This window comes from Cetorhinus maximus, chromosome 18 (genome assembly GCF_964194155.1).
Source record: "Cetorhinus maximus chromosome 18, sCetMax3.hap1.1, whole genome shotgun sequence".
NCBI lineage: Eukaryota > Metazoa > Chordata > Chondrichthyes > Lamniformes > Cetorhinidae > Cetorhinus > Cetorhinus maximus.
The window spans coordinates 25,261,993-25,288,993 of record NC_135896.1 but is presented as its reverse complement, the minus strand read 5'-3'; the positions used below and the strand labels follow the sequence as shown (position 1 = coordinate 25,288,993).

Here is a 27,001-nt window from a genome sequence, read left to right as displayed (position 1 = left end):
CACATAACAGTAGATAATCCCTGAAGTATTTTTTGAGGTTGTGAAATACATTAGCATATGTTGAGGACGTGCAAGATGCAAGTTTATTTGTTCTAGTGAGGAAGTACTACCAATGTTTGTTGTGGCCCAGTGAAAATTCCCTCTTTAGTAAAGAGATGACAACAGAATTATGTACAATAACACAAATATCCTTTTCTCTCTCAACTGATTTCAGCTGTGGTTCTGTGTAAAGGGTAAGTGTACTTGGTGTTGGCTCTTTACAAATGTAAAACACCACATATATAGGTTAAATATCATATGTCAGAGTTTGGCTCATTTCCCCATGTATATCCAATTCTGCTTGCAGCAACTTAATTCTCCTCCAGAGTTGAACACTCACGCAACTTTGTCACCCACAACCAACTCAATTCCTATATTCATTTATTTACGAGAAGAGTAAAAAGCAGTCACCCTAACACCAATTCCTGCAGGACACCACCGATAACCAACCGCCAAACAAATCCAATAATAATTTTCTGCCTATGGGAGTGTAGCCAATCCTTAAACCATTTCAGAAACTGCCCACCAAATTGACAGGAATCTGCTGAGTAGAGTAACCTGTTATGCAGCAGCTTATTAAAGACTTTGAAAAGTCAAGGCAACAATGGAAAAGGACTTGCTGTCAAAATAATGGCAAGGTGCTTGGTGTTATTTAAGGATAAACCGCACAGCAACTTCAGACGAGTAGATGGACGGTTAAATGTTAATACGTGAAAACAGCAATGAAATAAAACCAGAGGGTGAATTCTTCAAGTGAGAACTAGGCCAAATACAACTTCCGCGGATTGGCAGAGTCAGATTCCCACTCCGCTCCTACTTTTCTACCTTGAAATCTTTCCGATCCTTTCTTGCCTGACCTTCCGAATCAGGCTGGGTGAGAATTGTGCAGGGCGACGTGTTCCCGGAGCCTTCTATCAAGGGATTCGGAGTCAGCTGCAAGGGGGCCATGTTTTTATGGCACCAGCTGCCATAAATCAGGTGTGTTTAAAGGTCCAGCCACTTTCAAGCCAGGGAGAAAGGGAGCTTGTGAGGTAATTTGCAGGGGGGCCGGGGGGTAGTCAGGGTGGGTTGGGGATGAGAAAGAGTCCCCTGGGATTCGGGGTGGGTGGGGGGGCGGGGGTTGAGTCCCATTTGGGGATGTGGGGGAATCCAGGGAGCAGAGTAGGGATGGTGGGGGGGAAACGGAAAGAGTCCCTTGTGGGGGATAGTCTGGTGGGGGAGTGGGGGTGGGGGGGTGGGCCGGTGTGGGTCTGTACAATAATTACCCAGAAACTATAAGTGGTTTTAATTCTTCTAACTTTTTCTGGATAAGTATTGATGTAACACAATCGGATTTAAATCACATTTTTGGATGCTTCCCAGTGCAGGGCAGTTCCCAGGGGAAGTTTGCACTACCTGTGGTGTTAACCTTACCTGGGAACATCCGGTGGGTGGGGGAGGGGGTGGGGGTGTGGCGCGGAGAGGAGAATTTCATCTTTGGGGTGCCCCCTAGTTACACTGCCATGGATCTCGGAAGTTATGGTCCATAAGAAGTTGAGAGGGAAAGTAGAGATGAAAATAAGACTGGCAAAGAGTGAATATGAAAATAGACCGATAGTTAACATAAAAGATAATCTAAAAATCTTCTGTTCTTGTGTCTATTGACACAGGAGGCAGACAAGCAAACATGCTTGTGTCGGTTTCCATAGCTAGTTGCACCTGGAACAGATTTCCAGCCTATAAGCAGGGGTTATAGCCTGAGGGGGCCACTGCACATCAAGGATGGCGAATGAAAAGACTCTCCCACTCTTACCGCCTGCTGTATCAGAAAAATGTACAGGTTGATAATCAACCTGATTGGCCACAATATGGACACGTTCCGTGGTCATCAAATCCTGGACTAGGACTTGAACCCAGAGCTTCTGGTTCAGAGACAGGGACACTACCCACTGTGCAACTAGACCTTCCCTCAAAAATCTTCTACTGGTAGTAAGAGGCTGGGTGTGGCTGATTAGGGGCAAAGAGGGTGATTACATACTGAAATCTGAGGGTGAGGCTAGAATACTTAATGGCCCATAACCCCACCCTGCACCCCCCCAACACCCGAAGACCCCTACACAAAGACTGTACGGGAATTGTCCGTAAGTTCAAATTACCGATGGGCAATTACCCTGCAGTGGGAAACCATCCGATATTCCCATTCAAACTGGAGACCAGCTGATTCCAATTGTCCTACCAGAATGCCAGGAAAAGTTAGAAGAATTAAAAACACTTTAATTCTTGGGTAACTGTAGTACTAACACACCACTCCCCTCCCACCCCTTACTGGACCATCCCCCCCACCCCCCACCACCCCCACCCCACCAACCCCGCATACGCCCCCACCCCCCAATTATCCCCCCACCATCCTGAATCCTCAACTACCCCCTACCCCTACTGACCATCTGACCCCCTCCATCCTATCCACTTACATAATTAGCTTCTTCCTGGCTTCTCAAAGTGACGTTAGACTTACCTGGTTTATAGCAGCTAATGATGTAAAATAAAAAGGGAACGTTGCTTCCTCTCCCCCAAATCTGCTGTGGTCGACAGAAGGCCCCGGGAACCCGCTCCACCGCACTTTTCTCACCTGGCCCGATGGTTTGTATCCCAGGCTGCTAAAGGAAGTGAGGATAGAGATAGTGGAAGAGCCTTCAATGTTCCCTAGATACAGGGGAGGTGCTAGAGGACTGGAGGGTGGCAAATGTGATAAGCAAGTTACTATGGATGCCCTTGCAACCTAAACACTGGCCAGTTTAAAATCAGTGCTGGATTCAGAAACAATAATCATTAAAAAAAATCAACAGGCACTTGGAGAGGTTTGAGTTAATTAAGTACAGGTAGCATTGATTTGTAATAGGCAGATTGTGTTTGACTGATCTAATTGAATCATTTTTGATGAGGTAACAGAGGATGGTGATATAGACTTGGATATTGGAATACAGAATAAAATTTCAAAATTTCCCTCTGATACCAAACAGTGAGGATGATACTATTTGACTGTGAAAGGATATAGGTAGGTAGCAGAATGGGTAGACAAGTGGCAGTTGGCATTTAATACAAAGAAGAGCGAGATGATACATTTCGGAAGAAGCGATAGGGAGGGGCAATATGGACTTATTGACAGTTCTAAAAATAGTGCACAGGGATAGAGGAACTAGGGGTCTTGCAACTGGATCTTTGAAAGTGGCAGGATATATTGAAAGAGTAGTTGGTGAAACAGGGATCATGACCTTCATAAATAAGAGGTGGAGAACAAAAAACAGCGAAGTTATGTTGAATGCTTATAAAACTCTGATTAGGCCATAACTATAGTATTACGACCAGAAGCCTCAAGCGTTCTGCCGAGTAGTACCTTCCCACTAGTACTGGTCCTTGCAAAATTGAGATCAATGTGAATCAGGGGCAATCTCCCCACATGTCGGAGTCAGACCTAACACAAAGGAAGATAGTTGTGGCTATTGAAGGCCAATCATCTCAGCCCCAGGACTTACCTGCAGGAGCTCCTCAGGGTACTGAAGCAGCCCATGACTGTATGTAGCAAGATCCAGACAACCAGGGTCTGAACTTATTAATGGCAAGTAACACTTGTGCCACACTGTCAGACACTGACAATCTCCAACAAACAAGAATCTAACCACTTCAGCTCGACGTTCAATGGTATTATCATCGCTGAATCCCCCATCAACATGCTGGGGCTTACCATTGACCGTTAACTGGGCCAGCCATATGAATACAATGGCTACATGAGCAGATCAAAAGTTGGAAATTCTGCAGTAACTCACCTCCTGACTCCTCAAAGTCAGGAGTGCGATGGATCGTTCTCTATTTCCTCAGGTGGGTGCAGCTCCAATGCTACAAGAAGTGCAACATCATCCAGGACAAGGTCAGGCGGCTTGATCAACACCCTACCCATCACCTTAAACATTCACTCCCTCCATCACTGACACAGTGGCAGTAGTGGATACCATCCACCAGATGCACTGCAGCAGCTCACCAAGGCTGCAACAGCACTATCCAAATCTGCGACCTCTACCACCTCGAACAGGAAGCAGCAGATGCATGGGAACACTACAACCCGCAAGTTCACCCCCAAGCCACACACCATCCTGATTTGGAACTATATGGCTGTTCCTTCAGTTGCTGCGTCAAAATCCATAACCCTCTTCCTGACAGTATTGCGCGCACACCTATATCACATGGACTGCTGCAGTTCAAGGCGGCAGCTCACCACCATCTTCCTAAGGGAAATTAGGTATGGGCGATAAATGCTGGCCTTGCCAGTGAAACACACCCCGTGAACAAATTAAAAAAATTCAGAAATATATATATGTGTTTGTTCTGATCAAATGTACGAGTTGGAATGCCTCAATATTGCAAAGTTTAGAGTTTTTATTTTCTTAACTGAAAACTAAAGTGTTTTAAAAACCAATGGTCAGAAGTGACTGGGAAAACATTATCCATGGCAAACAATCAAGGTCCCATGTGCAGGTGCACACTCATCCAACCCCATTCTAACCTCTAAATTACAGGCAGCCATTGTTACTCTAACAGGCTATGTAATATTTATAGTACTCTGCCTACTCACCCCACTGCTTGGCTACTTTGGAGAAGGCTAACTATATGGACTTTGATCAATTTACTTTCTTCCAGAAATTCCTTTAAGAACGTGACTCGGGTTCAGGATAGTGCATAAATACACCGTCAAACGTAATCCAACGAGATGAAGTTGAAGGAGAACTAATAGCCTTCACACTTCCAACCAGAGAGTTGAGTCTTTGGAACACTTCCTCAAAAAGCAGTGGAAGCAGAGTCTTTGAATATTTTTAAGGCAGAGCTAGATTCTTGATTAACAAGGGGGTGAAAGGTTTTAAGGGGTAGGCAGGAATGTGGGGTTGAGGTTACATTCAGATCAGCCATGATCTTATTGAATGGCGGAGCAGGGTCAAGGGGCCGAGTGGCCTACTCCTACTTCATATGTACGTAACAATCAACATTACCGATAGAATATTGAACTATATTGCTAATTACTTGTAGCTCCAGTGTGAGTGAAGTTTCATTTACTATCAATGCTGGCTCTATAATAAAATTACTGTTGATGCCAATTGCTGTTTGCACTGTTGGGCAATTCTGCTGAGAGATGATAAAAGGTAACCAGCTGACTATAAGTCCTATTATGGAATTCATTGCCACAGAAGGCTGTGGAGGCCAGGTCATTGAGTGTATTTAAGACCGAGATAGATAGGTTCTTGATGGGTAAGGGGATCAAAGGTTATGGGGAGAAGGCGGGAGAATGGAGTTGAGAAACTTATCAGCCATGATTGAATGGCGGAGCAGACTCGATGGGCCGATTGGCCTAATTTCTGCTCCTATGTCTTATGGTCTATTATCAGGAACCATTGTCCAAGGAGTACTTTTGCCAACACTTTACTGTTCTACAAAATATATTTACAAAAAACCCACACACATTGACAAGTTCATTGGACTTTTTATTTTAAGCTCAGTGCAAACTGCAACTATGTAAGTGAATTGTGAGCCGTGTCACATACAAGACATTGCTGACCAGCAGAGCTAACACTGTTGGAGGATGGGGAGGAAAACCAATCATTAACACACAAACTGTTACAATATTTAAAGCCACAGGGTTCAAGGCAAGAAGATTGTGATCTGAAAACCAACATTTAAAAGGTCTTGAGAATTTGAGAAAAAACAAACGCATGCTTGTGACAAAAAAAAATACTGTTCCGGTGCTACCAACATAACTTTGTAAAAACATATGTTGTTCTACATTTCATTAACTTAAGTAAAAGAATGCAATGCATCTTTATTCATAACTGTTCAACATTCAAATAATAATTAAACATATTTAATTACCAGTACATTTACTCTTCAGTCACTTCATATACCTGTGACAATTGTTTGTCTTTGTTTTTTTTCAAGCTCTGCTGTGGATATACGCCAGCCAAGAATCGTACCATGTGTTTAGATATGGACTTTCTGAGCCCCTTTCATCCCCTCGCATCTCTCACCCTGAAATATCCTTTGAACAGAATTTACTGCAATGTAAATTACTGAAAATTGCAGAAAACAGACCAAATTTTCACAATCAGGGCATACCACACTCTCCAATTTGCTCTAAGTATAGGTTGTGCTCATCGGTGACAACCTGCTCAGCCGGGCTAAAGGACTTTCTGTCCATCCCCCAGTTTTTGGGCTAAAATGGACCATCTCAAATCACATTGCTAGCACTTCCAATAGCTTGAATTGGTTTTTAAAAAAACTAGAAACCAGAGAGAAAACAAACAAAAAACTTCCCATATTTTTAGCAGATTACAACTAAAGTAGTTTAGAGGTTAATGGCTAAGAGCAAAAGCACAAAAGCTGTGTCAGCGAAGAGGGGATAGGTCATCAGGAGTAGGTTTAACTTGCTTGGTGGAAGAGCAAAAATAGAGATCAAGAAGTTCAACAATGAGCAAAGAGCAAATAGGAAACAAATATTTTTTAAAAAGTAAAGGAAGCAAATACTGTAGTTAATTTTAATTACCATGGATCCTGTTCAGTTTGAAGAATCCCATACAGTATATAGATGTTCTGGCAGTGAACACAGAAGGATTGTTATCATGCATTTTGGTTGCTTTTGAGTGGTCTCACATGAATTTACAAATCCATTTACAGTCAATAACATCCATATGATTACATTACAATTCGAAACATGTGCCACAATGAATGCATCTATTTTAGTCCACAGCCTTTGTGAATTGTTCAAATGAAGATTAAAAGGGCAATTGTATATTTTGAAAACAGCCAATTCCTACAATCACTGCAATTCGAGGCAATTGCTAGACTTTGTTATTTTATCAGGACTCCACAAAGAATTCCACAACTATGTAATCCTCTTCTCTGCATTTAATTGGCCAGTTGAAATGATAGGGGCTCTTATTAATGAGTTACAAGGACAGTCTGCAGAAAGGCGGGGACATATTCTTTAACAGAACTTTTTACAGGAATTCACTGTTTGCCAGCATGATCCCAACCCAGGACTAAACTTCCCCACAGGCCACTCCCATTTATGGCTTTGCTTTCCGATCTCCTGCGTCTGCCATTCCCACATGTACATAATTTGCAAGGAGCAGATTTATCTCAGCAACCCAATCAGGTGGTGGCACAGTGCCCATGCAGCTTCAACACACAGGCAACTCCCCTGTGTGCACATGCACAAGGAAATGAGGCCAAGTTACTGGATGAACAGTCAGACCTTGCAAACTGTTATGGTCAATAGATTTATTAACTTCAGAAAAATTGTATAGCATGATGAATCTTTATTCAGTTAGCAGTAAAGCAAAGGAATTGCATTTAATGCTTTAATAAATAACCTGTTTCACCCAAAATATTCTTTCAGCCCTTTAAGGACTGCAATATTTCTGAGTAAAATTTTAAATACAAGTTTCCAATGTTTTTTTTGTTTATTTCCAGAACGGGTTAAGAAGCTCTCTTTGACTTCAATCAGTTCTACTTTACAACATACACTATTGGAAAGTGAAAAGAAAACTTTTTTGTGACGCACAGAAAAGCACATTGGATCTATTAGCACTGAAAAAAAATAGTGCTTGTTGTTAATGTGCAACTGTGAGAATTCTATTCTGCTTCTGCTTTCATAAAGTATCCCCATTCCAGAAAGCCCATTTCATAAGGGATGCAGGAACCTGCTTTGGTTGTAACATTCAAAAATGTGGCCCAAATTCTAACAAGCCTCATTTACAGTCATGTGGAATAAATAGGAAGGGAGTATCCCAAAAGAGTCATTGTGCATTAGCACCAATAGGATTATTGGACCACAATAATCTGAGAAGTTCCAGGTTTAGAACGGATGAATATATTATTCATATAGACTCAAATGTAGTTTGAAATGACTATAGAACTTACTTACATTAAATCAATAGTGCAAATTTAAATGTTTTCCATGACCCAATCACCATAAACACCAAGAGCTGAAACAAAAAAAAATGCATTCCTATGAAGGAACACACACCTTCCTTATAAAAACAATCTATCCTTGTTTATATTTCATACAACAGACTCACAACACTATTTTAATGCTGTTATGAGTTGACAGAAGTGCTCAGCACTCAACAATTCCCACATGCCCAGGGTCTCTGGTTAAAAAGATTTAGCTCTTACAGCACTGATGCAAACATAATAATAATTTGAGCGTGCTTTGCCCTTTAGGCTTTCTTTATTAGCATCAGGATAGTAGGGGGAAAGGTGTAATGCTTGGGCTTGGGCACAGTATCAACAGATTACTCCATGGTACAGTGGCCTCCATTACAGCCAGGCCTGATCATGCCCAAGCTCCAGGCATTCATTCAACTGGAGCTCACTGGATGGCAAGGTCAATAGATTAAATTTAAGCCTCAGTGACATCAAAACCATTGGTAGTGTCCTTGCTGCCATTCCACCTCAAATAATTAACTCGTTACATTGCACGGATTGAACCAGAGGCCTTTCTAGCTCCTATGGCACAGTGACATAGCACATAGTGTGTTTAACCATCGATTGTCATTGGTAAAGGAAGGGCAAATCATTGTCAAAATCCAGGGAAATTCAGCTGCTTTTACACTAGAAATAATTCATTGTCTTCCTACATTTTGCAGATGTCTATTTAATAATGTAGGAAGACAATATTAATTTATACATGATAATGATATATATATGTTACTGTAGGTTTGAAGCTTCTAAATAAATCTGTTGTAAGTCTCATACCTCTCCCCACAAGCAGCAAAAACTTAAGAGAGTGCATGATCAATAAAACCCAGGTTTACAGTTTTAAAGATGAAAGGGTGCTCAGGACAAAACAGCCTTTCAGCTTTCCAAATAAGAGACATTATTGAAAGGTGGGGCGGTGGCAGGGGGAGAAAAGAGAAGAGGGCAAATAAACAAACCAATATGCTAATTCATCAAACTTTTAAATTGGAACCGAAATACTTTCTAATTCACATGTCCTACACTATCAAAAAATATTGCAGCATAGTTGGTGAGTCCAGTGTCAATGTACAGTACAGCATCTATAACATTACCTTCAGTCATACTCATTTAAATATTTTCCTTATGGTTTTAGCCAAGTTCTAAAATCTAAGGGATAGTTTTGTTTCTACAAGGTAGTGTATTCGTGAACAAATGTTCTAATTATTCCCCCCCCACCCCTACTCCATGCTACACCTTCAATATTTTACCTCAGGAGTACAGTGCTACCAGTGATAATGAGTTCCTATAGAATGCAATAGAATGGTACACAAAGAAAATAAACTACTTTGTCAACTTTGTTTTGCAAACAACACTCTAGAAGTTTAGCACACAAGTTCAATCTGCACATCAACGTGATCCTGCAAGCAGAAAACCCAATGGGAGGAGTATTCAGAGGCCCTTTGATAGATTTTCCAATGGAACCCTTCATGGTCATTCATAAGATGCACAGGATGCTTCTCCTCTAGCACGGCATAAACTTGCCTACAAGACATTATGGAATTCTGCATCAATGGAATTAGTGAAAATCGAGCTTACTGCCATTTCAGAAAAGTGTGAAGTATGGTACAGGCAAGGTTAGTGCAGGGCCAACAAAACTCTGGTTACCCTTAAAATCCAAGATTTTTAAAAAAATCAAGTGAGATTTTTGCAGTGAGTGGTCAACTAGGTAGCAATTGTCAACAGCCCATACCACAGCAGCAGGTATAGTTAATACAAAAGTTTTTGTGGAGGCAAAACTAGAGCACCTGATTTTTAAGGTGAGAATGAAATCAGAATTCATGGCCAGTTCAAAAGCAGAGTTATAGTCAGTCTGTCTTCAGAGTGACATGCAATACTGCAGGCTAACTAAAAACCTTATTGGACTTTCTGCTATGGGGACTAATGTCATGGGTGCGACAAAAGCTGGAACAAAAGCAAAAACTTTCATACTGCAGATGAAAAATAGAACTTTTTTCAATTTAACGACAATGTGGTTATGATTAATACTGTGTACTGACAAACACAGCTTCAGTTCCTGTTTCTGTAAGGGTGATCAGTGGTTATGCAAGTCACCTTCACAAACTAATAATAACAGGGGAAAATGTTGTGAAACACTGAGGCTGAGAAATAGATTACATTGAAAAAGTGCATTTCTTTGTGAGAGCATGGTATTTCCACTGGGAAATGTTTAAATTGTGCAGAAAATAAGATTCTTGTATCAAGCTAACCCTCCTAGAAAGACAGATTGTCCAGTTTCTACTGAGTAACCTTCAAATGAAAGCAGCTTTCACATCTTTCATGATACACAAGCCACAGGATAGGGAAGTCAAGGGCATCATCCATTAGAGATTTTTAGATTAACAGTCTCCCCACATGGCAGCAGATTCATGACATCCTGTATTACATATAGCGCAAGACTGCAAAGCCATGCAGGAAAAAGCCATTACCATGGTGTATTTCAGTGATGGAAATCACCAGCATCTTTATCTTTGTATGTAAAGTGGCTATCATTGTAGGAAGCCATGCATACATTAGTCCCAAACCCTATGTGGGACATAAGCAATACCAGTTTAACTAGAAGGTCTCAGGCTGAAAATTTAAACATAAGGGGCACTCTTGCATATCAAAAGGCATTGAATCCAGTGTTAGTGATTCCAAAATATCAAAGTTAATGACATCTTGTATCCTAATACTCCAAAGCTTGCATTTAAAAACAGGTCTGATTAATCAAAACTGAAAAAATACATACTTAAAAAAGAATTCAAGTGCCCAGATGAAATACTTCACAATTGCAGTACTTGGAAGGTACATTTCAGTTGTAAATTAGGAGTGTGGTCCAAGCTTAAACAATTAACGGGACTAAAACCCCAACATGGGTGGAAGGGAATGTCAGAGAAAAGTGTTGCAACTCATCATTTGAGGCAATTAAAATTTATGATATCACTGCTGAAATTACAGCAATTCTTATGCAACAAACTAAAAGGCACAATTGAATAAGCTATTAGGTACCTGAAATTTGAGTCTTTGTTATTACTATATTACATTTGTACTCATTCTGCACATATTTAATCAGCTTTTGCAGGAACTTAATACAAACTTTCATAACCATTATGAGTTCCTTCTCCACATATGCTCTTCAGAAGGCTAGTCTCAGAAATCTTCCGTCTAGATATAAGAAAAATAACCAACTTCTTAAATTTGTAGTCACATCTCAGCGTTCTCTTCCAGACAACTACAGGCTTCGTATGTGGCCAAACAGATGCCTGCTCAGGGGCATGGACAGAACAGGTAACTGATCTGGAAGATTTCCATTCAAAACTTTGCGTTCCTGCTTCCAATTAATAGCTGTGTCAAAAAGACTTTATCCTCCCATCAAGAGAGATTCAGGTAATTAAATAAGGAGGGAACCAGAAACAGGGCCACAAATCCTACCGTTCCATACGTCATGTAACGATAGGGAAGTTCCACCTCCATTCTCTTCCGTGCCTGGCGGATGTCAGTGCATGGAATACGAAATATCTTGCAGGCCAGAGGGATAGTGCATGCTTTCAGCACTGCTCTGGTTAGTAACAGGACCACCACCCCAATTGCAAAACGCAGAAAAGCTCTTGTAATGAGATTAAATGTGATTGCTGGGGGAGAAAATGGCAGAGCATCAAGGGGAGGGTCTGGCAATATGCCAAACATGTGATTAAAATGAGATGCACAAGCGATACCCGCGCCTGAGCCTAGAATTTCGGCAGTGTCACCACGCGATGTGCTCCATGTGTCGAGGGTAAATGAAAAGAGTCCCATTCCTAGGTGAAGGCTGATGATGAATAAAGGGGCATACTTGTAGGTTAAGTTGAAGTTGTCAATTATGTCCAAAGCTGGGTGGAAGATGACTAGGATTAGGATGCTGTAAAGCACACCAGCGATGATATCCTGTTAGAGATGAAACAAAGAGTCAATATGAGTATGAATAATGCATCAGAACATAGTCCAAAAACTACATTCACTTCAAAATTAGAAGAAGATGTCAACCTATGACCTAATGTGCTTTAATATCTATGTATACCAGAAATTGCTCCACTATTGATGGCTGTGCCTTCAGCTGCCAAGAATCTAAGCTCTGGCGTTCCTCCCTAAACCTCTCTGCTTCTCCACCACTTTTTTCTCCTTTATGAAGATCCTTTAACCTACTTCTGATCAAGCTATTGGTCATTTGCCCTATTATCTCCGTATGTGGCTTAGTGTCAAGTTGCTGGCTTTACAACACTCCTGTGAAGCACCTTGGGATGTTATATTTGTTAGAAAGTGTTATATAAAAGTTGTTGTTGTAAACAGATTCCACTTAGAAACAATTAGGCCAAGCGGGACAGAGGAATAATTTGAAACAGTTCACAATTGAAGTCCCAGAATTAACCCCCCACAGACTGAAATTGGCAGGTATGATGTGGTGGGTATCACAGAGACATGGCTGCAAGGGGATCAGGACTGGGAGCTAAATATCCAAGGATAAACATCCTATCGAAAAGATAGGCAGGTTGGCAGAGGGAGTGGGGTTGCTTTATTAGTAAGAAATGAAATTAAATCGATAGCAAGAAATGACATAGGGTCAGATGATGTAGAATCTGTGTGGGTAGAGTTGAGGAACTGCAAAGGTACAAAAACCATAATGGGAGTTATGTACAGGCCTCCGAACAGTCATCAGATTGTGGGGCACAAGATACACCAGGAGATAGAAAAGGCGTGTAAGAAAGGCAAGGTTACAATGATCATGGGGGGATTTCAATATGCAGGTAGACTGGGAAAATCAGGTTGGTAGTGGTTCCCAAGAAAAGGAATTTGTGGAATGTCTACAAGATGGCTTTTTGGAGCAGCTTGTGGTGGAGCTAGGGAACAGGCAATTCTAGATTTAGTGATGTGTAATGAGGCAGATTTGATAAGGGAGCTTAAGGTGAAGGAACCCTTAGGAGGAAGTGACCATAATATGATAGAATTTACCCTGCAATTTGAGAGGAAAAAGCTGGAATCAGATGTAATGGTATTACAGTTGAATAAAGGCAACTACAGAGGCATGAGGGAGGAGCTGGCCAGAATTGACTGGGAGATGAGCCTAGCAGGAAAGACACTGGTACAGCAATGGCAGGAGTTTCTGGGAGTAATTTGGGAGACACAGCAAAAATTCATCCCTAGGAAGAAGAAGCATACTAAAGGGAGGACGAGGCAACCATGGCTGACAAGGGAAGTCAGGGACAGCATAAAAGCTAAAGAGAAAGCATACAATGCGGCGAAGAGCAGTGGGAAACCAGAGGATTTGGAAGCCTACAAAGGCCAACAGAGGGCAACTAAATAAGAAATAAGGAGGGAGAAGATTAAATATGAGGGTAAACTAGCCAATAATATAAAAGAAGATTGCAAGAGTTTTTTTAGATATATAAAGGGTAAGAGAGAGGCAAAAGTGGACATTGGGCCGCTGGAAAATGACGCTGGAGAAGTAGTAGTGGGGAACAAAGAAATGGCGGAGGAACTGAATAGGTACTTTGCGTCAGTCTTCACGGTGGAAGACACGAGTAACATCCTCAAAGTTCAAGAGTGTTGGAGGGCAGAGGTGGTTATGGTGGCCATTACCAAGGAGAAGGTGCTAGGAAAACTGAAAGGTCTGAAGGTGGATAAATCACCTGGACCAGATGGATTACACCCCAGAGTTCTGAAGGAGATAGCTGAAGAGATAGTGGAGGCGTTAGTGGTGATCTTTCAGGAATCACTCAAGTCAGGGAGGGTCCCAGAGGACTGGAAAATCGCTAATGTAACCCCCCTGTTTAAGAAGGGAGTGAGGCAAAAGACGGGAAATTACAGGCCAATTAGCCTGACCTCGGTCATTGGTAAGATTTTAGAGTTCATTATTAAGGATGAGATTTCAGAATACTTGGAAGTGCATGGTAAAATAGGGCAAAGTCAGCATGGCTTCATCAAAGGGAGGTCATGCCTTACAAATCTGTTAGAATTCTTTGATGAGGTAACGAGTAGGTTAGACAAAGGAGAGCCAATGGATGTTATCTACTTGGACTTCCAGAAGACCTTTGACAAGGTGCCGCACAGGAGGCTGCTCAGTAAGATAACAGCCCATGGTGTTAGAGGCAAGGTACTAGCATGGATGGAAGATTAGCTGTCTGGCAGGAGGCAGAGAGTGGGGATAAGGAGGTCCTTCTCAGGATGGCGGCCGGTGACTAGTGGAGTTCTGCAGGGGTCAGTGTTGGGACCACAACTTTTCACTCTCTACATTAATGATCTAGATGAAGGAACTGAGGGCGTCCTGGCTAAGTTCGCAGATGATACAAAGATAGGTGGAGGGACAGGTAGTATTGAGGAGGCGGGGAGGCTGCAGAAGGATTTGGACAGGTTAGGAGAATGGGCAAAGAAGTGGCAGATGGAATACAACGTGGGGAAGTGTGAGGTTATGCACTTTGGTAGGAAGAATAGAGGCGTAGACTATTTTCTAAATGGGGAGAGAATTCAGAAATCTGGAGTGCAAAGGGACTTGGGAGTCCTAGTCCAGGATTCTCTTAAGGTTAACTTGCAGGTTGAGTCGGTAGTTAGGAAGGCAAATGCAATGTTGGCATTTATTTCGAGAGGACTAGAATATAAAAGCAGGGATGTGCTGCTGAGGCTTTATAAGGCTCTGGTCAGACCACATTTAGAATATTGTGAGCAATTTTGGGCCCCATATCTCAGGAAGGATGTGCAGGTCCTGGAGAGGGTCCAAAGGAGGTTCACGAGAACGATCCCAGGAATGAAAGGCTTAACATATGAGGATCGTTTGAGGGCTCTGGGTCTATACTCGATGGAGTTTAGAAGGATGAGGGGGGATCTGATTGAAACTTACAGAATTCTGAAAGGCCTGGATAGAGTGGACGTGGGGAAGATGTTTCCATTAGTAGGAGAGACTAGGACCCGACGGCACAGTCTCAGAGAAAAGGGAAGACCTTTTAGAACAGAGATGAGGAGAAACTTCTTTAGCCAGAGAGTGATGAATCTATGGAATTCATTGCCACAGAAGGCTGTGGAGGCCAGGTCATTGAGTGTATTTAAGATGGAGATAGATAGATTCTTGATTGGTAAGGGGATCAAAGGTTACGGGAGAAGGTGGGAGAATGGGGTTGAGAAACTTATCAGCCATGATTGAATGGCGAGCAGACTTGATGGGCCGAATGGCCTAATTTCTGCTCCTATGTCTTATGGTCTTATAATGTCCTTCAGATTTACCCCAGTAGGAAACCTTTTGGATCCTAGTTAACTGACAAACCATGTTTTAAAAACACTTTGCATGAACTCACAGAAACCTTAATAAATGAACCCTCAAGATCAATAAGAACATGCAAAATATAAGTAGGAGAAGTAGGCTATTCAGCCCCTTGCGCCTACTCTGCCATTCACTAATATCACAACTGATCTGATCTTGGCCTTAACTCTACTTTCTAGATGAAAAACACAGGTATGTTAAATATTAACTCAGGATGCACTTTATTTAATGTCAGTATCACTGTGTCATTGGAGATTATAGCTCATCTACATGTGTTCTTAACCACGGTGAGTGTGTGTAGTGCAGAGAAAAAAAGAGTCCCATTCTCCAGTAAAGGAACAAGGGGGAATGGGAGGAAATGCATTCATGCATATATGTTTTTGTTAGAATAACAGTTTTAAATAAATACAATCATGAAGAGACTGAACTCCCAAATCTACACTATACATTCCATTCTTCACTACTTTTTGTGCAATTCTCCACAACGTCCCTAACTGTGTGGATTAAATTACACAACTGGTTCTCTGGTGGGCTAAAATTTTAGAACTAGACTCCAAGTAACCAGTAAGCAAACTGAAATAATTAGTTGTGTCAGGAACAGATGACTACAAAAGGCAATTTGGCAATGATTCAAGGAAAGTTACCCCTAAGTGCTTGCTGCCCAACCCAAGTGAAAGACAAACACTGCAAAATACTATTTACATTACAACACTGGGCCTAATGTAAATACCATTTTAACCTACAATATCACAGTGGAGTCAAAGGGATATTTCCATTTCACAATATCTGTTATGTTAAAGGGAAGAGAGTATATGGGACAGTACTAGAAGCAAGTTAATAACGTAAAATTGAAGGGCGCATCACAGATATTCTTCACTGCTGTTCCTCCAGAATGACTAAGTTTTATCCGTTTGCTTTTTTAAAAAAAAAGTGCTGCAATTGTTATCAGTCTATCACTTTGTCACAGCAGGAATACCTCCATGGGTGCATCAAAGCAAGTGACAGTGTTGTGGTCCTAGGGATCAGCATTCTCCAACCATCTTTATTGCGCTGATTTACTGTTCTATTCACATCTTCATGATTTTCACCCTCGGGGGAAGGAACATCGCTCTGCTCTATACTTATTTAAATGTTCCATCATTTGTTGGATTGGTGATTTCCTTGTGGAATGTGATGGTTCATTGTGTGGCAGCTCTGAAAGTTGTTTGATTTTACCTTGGGCTGTATTTGGAAGCCTCTTACTTGGCATTCTGTATATGCTACCTGTGTGGATAGTCCGACTATAATTATCTTTGGCTTTAAGTCCTCACTGTTTGATTCCCTATGCCTCCAGGTGCCCTTGTCCTGTCACATAGACCAGGCAAAGGTAAGGTTTTCTCATCCCCATCCACCCCCACCCTCTCATGTCCTTTCCAAGTTCATCCTGTCCATCACCCTAACCTCCTATTGTGACTCCCTTCCCAATAAACTGTTGACTTCCCAACTTCCCTTCCTGGCCCTCACAGAAGCTGATATTGTAAATGGTCCCCTAATCTCAGTTACTGTCCCCCTTCCTTTCAAATTGCTGGCATCACACACCTTTGCAAAACTATTGCTCCAGCTCCAACCTCCCTTGCCTCTCCAAAGTCTTAGAAATCTAAAATCTAATTCTTATTATTACTGCAGCATTATAGTTCTCTGCATTCTCTTCAATGCTCTCCAGCCTCTCGAAAGCTCAAGTCCCATTCTGTACTGTACTGAAATAGAGAGGAGAGAGAACCAGCAAGGTAGACCGAGATAAATGTAGAGAGATGGAGATGAAGAAAAATGGAATGAGAAAGAGAAAAACAAGACAATAACACTAAGAAAAAAGAAACAGAAAGGAGAGAGGGGAAAAAGAGGAAAAAGGCAGAAAAGAAAAAAAAAGACATGTTCGATCTCATTCACTGCACAAGCTCAGTTCTATCCTTTCATTTGCCTGTGTACTGTGCTCCCAAACAAAATTCATCAAGCAAGAAATGTCAAAATTTACCAAAATTTTGTAAACACTAAACCTATAAATTGAGAACATACTTAGCCATATCATATAAAATTCTGCCACTTTTAGTATCAAATCTGTTCACTAAAATTTACCTTGCCAATGATGTCCAACTGCTAATTATTGCCAAAAAGGTTCTATACTATGTTCATGTTGGCCTTTTCACAAACTACAGCAAGATTCAAACCTTAGAAAGCAGACACTGCAGCCATGAAGGATAATATTTAAATCAGACACATTTGGACAAAATGGTTCACATACTCCAAATCACAGAATTAGAAAGTGTGTAACTTCAACAGTTACATTTCTTCCTGCTCCTGCACCATTACCATGGGAGCACTGAGCTCTGTCCATTGACTCTTATGTAGTCAAACTACTTGTCCTGGATGAGCTGTAATTTCTGCTAGTTAAATATTGGCAAGATTAAAACATTCACCTTGGCACCCACTACTAACTTTGTACCATCATGGCAGATACCAGCTCTTTCCCAAGCACCGACTCAGGCTGAATCAGATTGCAAACTCAATATCCTATCCATCACTAAACTGAGCTTTTGACACCATATATTCTCCATTACAAAGATTGCCTACTTGCACCTTCGTTGTTGCCTGGCTCTGCTCCTTCTTCAGCCCGTCTGAAACCCTTTTATCACTTTCAAACTGGATGATTTCAATACTCTTTTGGCCGACTTCCATCTTTTGTAAACTTCAGCTCATCCAAAACTCTGCTGCCTATATTTTACCCTGAATTAGTGCTTGCTCACCAATCAACTCGCTGCTTGCTTGCCTTCATCAGCTCCCAATACTCCTAAAGCCTCAAGTTACAAGTCATCCTCATGTTTAAATCCCCTACATGGTCTCACCCCACTTTACGTAACTTGTTCTAGCTCAACAACCAAACCATTAGTCCATTTTCCCCAATGTAAAATGCTGTCGTATATAGCTAGCCGTATTTGCCACAGCACCACCATCCCGTTACCAAGTCCTACATCATTATCCAGGCAAGAAAATGAGTAGGAAGTCTTAAATCATTGCTTATGCTAGTTTTCACATGAATGGAACTATTATCCAGCACTGAGAACCATGTATTTCCAGGTTATGTGTCAATTGGAGGAATGACAATTTCCTGTGGGTGAAAATGTCAGACTGCCAAGCAACCAAACTCACAACCTTTTCTACCCAGGCAAGCAAAGGTGGCAATTTTAAAACTTAGTTATTCCTAGTTTTGAACTAAAAGTTTTGGCCTAAAAGGCATATTTTGTGCACTTATTTTTAACATGTTTGTTGTTCAGTGTAACAGCAACAGAACAATCCCACAGCTATATTGCCAAGACAATATCGACAACACAGTGACCTAATGAATGTCTTTTCAACAGTCAGTGCACCAGTGGTTAAAGAATCAATTCCAGTTGTGAGAAGGGATGATATACTAAATGGGTCAACAAGTGAGGTTTTAAGGATTGAGCTTAGAAATAAAAAAGGGGCAGTCACACTACTGGGAGTTACTACAGACCCCCAAATAGTGAAAGGGAGATAGAAGAACAAATATGTAGGCAAATTTCTGCTTGTAAGAACAAGAGGGCAATAATAGTAGGAGACTTCAACTATCCTAATATCAACTGGGATTCAAACAATATAAGGGGCACTGAGGGAGAAAAGTTCATGGTGTGTCCAGGAAAATTTTTTCAGCCAATTAGTGACAAACCCAATGAGAGGAGATGCAATTCTAGACCTAGTCTTGAGGAACGAAGAAGGGCAAGTGGGTGAAGTGACAGTTGGCGACCATATCAGGGACAGTGATCACAATTCAGTTAGATTTAGCATTACCATGGAAAAGGACAGAGATAAGGCAGGAGTAAAAGTTTTGAACTGGGGGAAGGCAAATTTTGCAGAAATGAGAAGGGACTTGGCTGAGGTGGACTGGACAGCACTGCTGGAAGATAAAACAATGGAAAACCAGTGGGAAGCACTAAAAAGCAAGATCCTAATTGTACAAAGTAGACATGCCCCCTACAAAAATAAGAGTGGTACTGCCAAATCTAGACCTCCCTGGTTGTTTAGAGGAATACAGGGGAAGATCAAACAGAAAAAGAAAGCATATGATAGGCACAAAGAACTAAGCACTGCAGATAGCCTAGACAAATATAGGAAGTGCAGGGATGAAGTAAAAAAGAGAATAAGGAAATCAAAGAGAGGGCATGAAAAAAGATTAGCAAGTTAAAGATAACCCAAAGATGTTTTACCAATACATTAATGCTAAAAGGTTAGTTAAGGAAAAAGTGGGGCCTATCAGAGATGAAGATGGAAACTTGTGTGTAGATGCAGAGGCTGTGGGAAGGGTTTTGAATGAATATTTTGTCTCTGTGTTTACAAAGGAAAGGGAGGATGTAGACATAGTAGGCCAGGAGGAACACTGCGAGATATTGGACAGGATAGTCATAAAGAGAGAGGAAGTACTCGAAGGGTTGAAATCCTTGAAAGTTGATATGTCACCATTGTTTCCGAGGCTGCTGAAGGAAGTCAGGGAGGAGATAGCAGATGCTCTGAGGATGATTTTCCAATCTTCGCTAGATACAGGGGAGGTACCGGAGGACTGGAGAAATGCAAACGTAGTTCCATTGTTTAAAAAGGATCAAAGGAAATGCCAAATAATTATAGGCCAGTTAGTCTTACATCAGTGGTGAGCAAATTAGTAGAATCAATCCTGAGAGATAGGATTAACTGTCATGTGGAAAGGCATGGACTAGTCAGAGATGGTCAGCATGGATTTGTTAAAGGAAGGTCTTGCCTCAAAAATTTGATTGAATTCTTTGAGGAAGTGACAAGAAGGGTTGATGAAGGTAGTGCAGTGGATGTTGTGTACATGGATTTTAGCAAGGTATTTGACAAGGTCCCACATGGCAGATTGGTCAGGAAAGTAAAAGCCCATGGGATTCAGGGTAATGTGGCAAACTGGATAAAAGGTTGGCTTTGTAACAGGAAACAAAGGGTAATGGTCGATGGATGCCCTTGCTAATGGAAAGTTGTCTCAAGTGGTGTTCCACAGGGCTCGGTGTTGGGACCCTTGCTGTTTGTGTTATATATTAACGATTTGGACGTGAATGTGGCGGGCACGATTGGGAAATTTGCAGATGACACAAAGATTGGCCGAGTAGTGGATAGTGTAGAGGATAGCCATAATCTCCAAAACAATATAGATGGGTTGGTGGAGTGGGCGGTAAAGCGGCAGATGGATTTTAACATAGAGAAGTGTGAGGTCATACATTTAGGGAGCTCAAACAGTTACAGGGGTTACAAAATAAATGGGAATATACTAAGAGGGGTAGATGAAGTGAGAGATCTTGGCGTACAAGTACACAGGTCCATGAAGGCAGCAGTTCAAGTAGACAAGGTTGTAAAGAAGACATATGGAATGCTCTCCTTCACTGGCAGAGGTATAGAATATAAAAGTAAAGATATAATGTTGGAATTGTATAAAACACTGGTGAGGCCACAACTGGAGTATTGTGTGCAGTTCTGGTGACCACATTACAGGAAGGATGTAATAGCTCTGGAGAAAGTGCAGAGGAGGTTTACAAGAATGTTGCCAGGGTTAGAAAAGTGTAGCTACGAGGAGAGATTGGATAAGTTGGGGTTATTTTCCCTGGAACAAAGAAGGCTGAGAGTTGACTTGATTGAGGTGTACAAAATTATGAGGGGAATAGATAGAGTGGACAGGATAAAATAGTTTCCCTTGATGGAGAATTCTAGAACCGAGGGACATAGATTCAAGATAAGTGGCAGAAGGTGTACATGAGGAAGAACTTTTTTTAAGCAGAGGGTTGTGGGTGTCTGGAATTCACTGCCCAAGTTGGTGGTAGAGGCAGAAACTTTAACTCTTTTAAAAAGTACCTGGATCTGCACCTAAAGTGCTGTAAGCTGCAGGGCTATGGGCCGGGTGCAGGAAGGAGGGATTAAGAAAGGGCACCTGGGTGTCCTCGGGCTGGCATGGACAAGATGGGCTGAAATGGCCTCCTTCTGTGCTGTAACTTTTCTATGGTTCTAAGTATGCTAAGTCTTTGATGGTTCAATGATTACAGGCAACAATAGTGAATCATGTAGCCCATAAAGTTGCCCAGACTCAAACCCCAGCCAATGCTGAGCTTTTCAGTTCAGAAGCAGCAAGAAAAGTTTCATAACAAAAACAGAATTACCTGGAAAAACTCAGCAGGTCTGGCAGCATCGGTGGAGAAGAAAACAGTTGACGTTTCGAGTCCTCACGACTCTTCGGCAGAACTGAAGTAATATTAGGAGAGAGGTGAACTATATTTCACCTCTCTCCTAATATTACTTCAGTTCTGCCGAAGGGTCGTGAGGACTCGAAATGTCAACTGTTTTCTTCTCCACCGATGCTGCCAGACCTGCTGAGTTTTTCCAGGTAATTCTGTTTTTGTTTTGGATTTCCAGCATCCGCAGTAGCTTTTAGCTTTTTGTTTTTATCTCTGTGAATAAAAGTTTCATGTTGTAACTAGCTTCAATGCCCTACGGCTAGAGGTTTACACGCACACACAGAACAGGAAAGGACATGATTAGTCTCAATTGTGATTTTCCAAGAGCCAGCACTTAGGAGGACAGAAAGTGGGGAGGGAAGTATTATGTCAAATTAGAGAGCTAAGTTTTTGTTATAGGCATGATAAAAGACAATGTCAATTTCTACCTCAACTGCATTAACAAGGTTGCCAACATTACAGTCTTGCTGACAAATAATAGGCATCTGCATTCAATGTGTGCATTTCCAAGGGCACAGTATATCTCAGCACTAGTGAGCGACTATAAACAAAGTTGTGCCTACAAGTTTCTGGCATGCTTTCATACCACTGTTACAATGCCAGGGTGTCACTTTTGCTAGGTGCTAATGATAAAGAGATTTTCAGGCACATTAAATATCTGCTTGAAAACAGCTGACAGAACATCCAGAATTCCTGACAGTCCCACAAATTGTTTTTTTTTTAAACACGATGGCTATGTCAAAGCAACAATACCTGCAGTGCTAATCAGAGACCCATTGTAATTTAAAATGGGGGATATTTGGTAATGAATTTATGGGAATGCTCCTGACACTACTTATCTCACACCATCAGACATGGAAAACCTGTGACACCACTACTGGAAAGGAAAGGGAAGAATTAACCCATACCATTTAATAGAATTAATATTAAGGGAATAAAATTTACCTTATTGGATATCCCTTAGGTTGCATGTGAGAGGAGTGCAGTTTATCCAGAACTCCACTGGCAATTGTAGATTCAAGCAAGTGGCAGTCGGCAGGTAACAATACCTGCAATGTGTGCGTGTGCCTAATAATTGATATATTATACTTCAAGTCCATTAAATTAGCGAGTAGTCCTAACCAAAAGCAGTATAGTTAGAAATCTTGTGATTCACTCACCAGAATAGAATGCATCCCCATGTAGAGTCGACTGAGGCAAACAAGGATACACCAGCTTGAAGCCAGGAGTAGTCCAAACGCATACGGATACTGACAAAGAAATTTTTAAAAATTAGCAATGAACAACTTAACAACTAGATGATCGTTTTGCTGTTGCTTGGATAAATACACTTCTATTTTAGCACACAAATCTGCACAGACTTCTAAACATGTGATGTACAGAATGAGTTCAGTTGTTTCTAATTGATATAAAGCACTTTCTAAAGAATGTTCATCTTCTATAACGTTTCTCAAAGCAGAGTTTCACATTAGTTCTATTGGAAGTTAATCCATTCTGACATTGTCCTCTTAACAAGAGGGTGGGAAGTTGGGAAAAGAAAAGGTGATGTAGAAGTGTTAGTTGTGTCATGTGTTATTTACAACATTAGTAACAGTGCAACACCAGCACTAACAGATTAAATGCATTTCTAATCCTTCAAATACAGGGGTACATCTGTCCATCTGCACCTGTCTCCCACAAAATCACATTACATTTCTTAGCTCACTGGTTACAATGTGAATTACAAGGTGACAAAACCACCATTGCCATTTGTGCGCTCCACGCATATAGAAAAATACAACTAGGTATTCATAAAAAAAGTTGGCTGCACATACACAAATTATTTAATTACATTGTAGTATAATTAATGTTGTAAAATGAAAACTAATCTCAAGTTTGTGGTTATGATGTACTGTTAATTTGTACCCACTTTGGATCATGTTGAGAAAATAATGGCACACCACTGATTTAGGATTCCATAGCCCGTTAATACTAAGTCACTCAACAGTGAAGCAAATTTGTGCTTTGGTATGCTTGAACATTTATCTTGCATTTGTTTTGAGAAATAGGAGGAATGTTTTAATAGAAATTACAGCAAGGAGGCCATGCAGCCATCATACCTGCACTAGTGAGCGCTCCTTAATAGGATCATCAATTCAAATCACATTTCCCTGCCCTTGTTTTGTATTCTTCCTTTGCAAATACTATGCAGTTAGAGTCTCTGCCTGAAGAAGGAAAAAAGGAGACTCAGCCTGCTCATTTCTTTCCTGATAGGTAATATCTCATTTCTGGTATCATCCTTGTATATTTTTGGCACCCTCTTAAGTGCCTCTGAATCCTCTTTTATAATCGGATGACCAGAACTGCACACCGCACTCAAGTGTGGGGTAATTAATGTTCAATACAAGTTTAGCATAGCTTCTCTACTTTTCAATTCTATCCCTCTAGAAATACTCATTTTGCTTTTTCTTTTAAAAAATAGCCTTTTTACCCGTATTGTTATATTTAGTGATTTGTGTATTTGTACGCCCAGATCCCTTTGCTCCTCTACCCCATTTAGATTTTTATTTTCCAAGTAAAATGTGACCTCATTTTTATTTTCAAAATGTAATGCCTCATACTGGTGTGTTGCGATTCATTTTCCAGTTACACGGCCAATCAGCGAGTTTATTAATGTCTTCTTGTAATTTGTTGCAGTCGTCCTCAGTATTGATTAATGCCGTTGCACACTCCCACAATTTGGTGTGATCTGCAAATTTAGCAATAGAATTGACTCCAAAGTCTAAACTGTTACTATAAATTCTGAACACAGAATCTTCTGGCATCCCCACCTTCCACCACTCTGAATATCTATTTATCCTTACTCCCTGCTTTCGGTTTTGCAGCCATAATAATTATCTACTCTGCTACTTATCCCCTGACTCTATTTACTCTGATTTTATTCATTCATCTATTATGTGATACCCAAATTACATCTACTGCATTACCCATCTCCACTGTATTACTTCTTCAGTTTGAAATTCATGCTGACTTATATTTTTAGTTTCTTGATGTTTTTCCATTTTTTACTTTAGTGGGGCTTCTATTATTTTTCCTACCACTGATGTTCAACTGACAGGTTTGAGGGTTATCAACCACATATCAATATTTGAATGTTTGCTGTCATTCAAGATTCCATAAATGCTCCTAATATAAAACAGCAAAACTATGTCTAACATATAGAAGAGGCAGTTAAAAGCCAATGGTAAACTTTCAGCAACAGTGAAGATAAAATTGGCATTCACATAGCTCACCGTGGCACATTTTCACTGGAGTGCAGAAACAAAGTTGGACTTGATGCAACCTCATCAGTTTTACAAACAACTGCCCTGCATTGATATTCCCCCATGACTGGATTTTACTGGTTCTAGATAAGGACAAAATAATTTACTGGTCAAGAGCGTTCTGATCCACCCCTGTTGTATAAACACAAGCTTTAAAATCAGAAGAACTTTTCCACATTGCAATGTGTTTATACATAGACTAAATAATCACCGGGCACACTTAAAAAAAGTTCTAGTCACGTAACTACTCAAAGCCAGTAGTTTATTTATCTCTTTCTGCTACCAACTTCTGTTAAGATTGTGGCTTCTAGCAAAACATTTCTGCAGCATTTGGACACATTCTGGCACTGCTCTAAGGGATACACATGTCCTGTTCTAACTGACGGAACCCAGGCTGTAATTGTATGACTATTTTTTACAGTTTGAAATGCAACATTGTCACATGCAAAAGATTTGAGTTGACTAGAAAATATAAAATAACATTAATTGGGAAATCAAAATTCAGAAAAAATATGCATAGGGAATAAACAGAAGCACACAGTTGGCATTCAGACTCCACACCTTTGTGCTGACACACACTTCTGAAAGAGCAGATTTTTAAAAAGAAACACTTGTAGAAGAGCACTAACAGGTAGGACTCCTTTCAGGAGCACCACAGGAATTCTATATCTAAATTAGACTTTGCACAAGTTAGATTCTGATGTTTGAAGACAAGTTCCTAGAACAACATGCTAATATTAACCAGTTTTTAGAAACGAACAAACAAACCAAAGAGCAATCATCTCTTAAAAAGCATCCTTAAACAGAAGATTACTCTGAGCAAGTTTTAAAAAAACATGTTTGAAAGGGATTTATTTTTAAATTAAATGGATGTGCCTAACAGATATCCAGCCTAGTTAGTGCACTATCCAATAAATCTGCAATTGTATATTTGTAGCTAAAATTTTATTTGTGCCACATTAGTGCTCATGCTGATTTGTTTTTACAAAGTAGGAAAACACATTTCACCAAATGGCATGTTGTAAAATGAAGCATTATCACCTAATCTTCATCTAAGTGCAATTCTGCTGCTGTTTTATAGCTAACACCATCAACTTCCAGGAACAGCAAGGAACACTTCAACAGATATAACCATATGCCAAATAACTGAATACCAGACGAGCATCTCTTCAGATCAAGAAGGTCTGCTAAAACCACAAATATATTTTGTGAGCACTGTACAAGAAGCTTATGATTTGATTCCCAAACCTGAAGACAACAGTGGCAACAGCACTGTGCAATGGCTAAACTTGGCATTATTGATGTTGCCATGCACCAAATATAACCACCACAGTCTGGTTTAGTTTCACACTGTACAGTCCATTTATCAACAAAGCCATGCATTGATCTCTGATGAAACGTTAACTCTGTTTCTCTCTCCACAGATGCTATCTGACCTGCTGAATATTGCTAGCATTCTCTGCTTTTGTTTATTATATTAGTCCAGGCCTTTGGATTACTAGTCCAGTAACATAGCCACAATACTTCTTTACCCATTGATGTTGAATAAACAAGGTTGGGCTGCATAGTCCTGGACATGCAAGAGAGCTTGCTTCCAAAGGTTTGATAGTATTAGAATTCTAGTGAAAAGAAAAGCTGCCTACATGCATTTAAATTATAATTATTTCCACTGTTTTTTATTGGTCTACATTGAAGACTAGTTTGTCTGACTCATGTTGCAATGTATTGGTAATCCTAACACCAATGTGGGAATTCTGTGATCAGAATAACAGACTGGGGATCCTGTAAAATTCTCTCCCTTGTTGATGATTCTAGGTGAAAATCAGATGGTGTATTTCACTGCATACAGCAACTAAACACTGTACAGCCATCTCTTGCAAAGCTGCTAGGATCACCATATGCAGAACAGGTTGATTAGAAACATATAACACTGCAAACATTTTGATAATTTCTCACAACGGAACTGCTAAATCATCCCTCCTCTAGTTTGACAGAGGAACTTAAAAATGTATTTTTTCTGTGAAGCTACTTACGATAAAATCCAATCCCTTGACCACACTAGTGTCTTCTAT

The 27,001-nt window shown here is 40.6% G+C and overlaps 1 protein-coding gene across 1 annotated transcript in view; it reads right to left on the bottom strand.

Moving 5' to 3' along the window:
* Positions 1–5,529: 5,529 nt before the first annotated feature.
* sgpp1b (sphingosine-1-phosphate phosphatase 1b) overlaps positions 5,530–27,001 on the bottom strand; it is a 43,357-nt gene continuing 21,885 nt past the window's right edge. Inside the window, exons 2-3 of the mRNA XM_078562234.1 lie at positions 22,788–22,877; positions 5,530–11,982 (exon numbers count right to left, since the gene is read on the bottom strand). Coding sequence (XP_078418360.1) covers positions 11,431–11,982; positions 22,788–22,877 — 642 coding nt within the window. The 3' untranslated portion in view covers positions 5,530–11,430. The remainder of the gene's footprint in view (positions 11,983–22,787; positions 22,878–27,001) is intronic.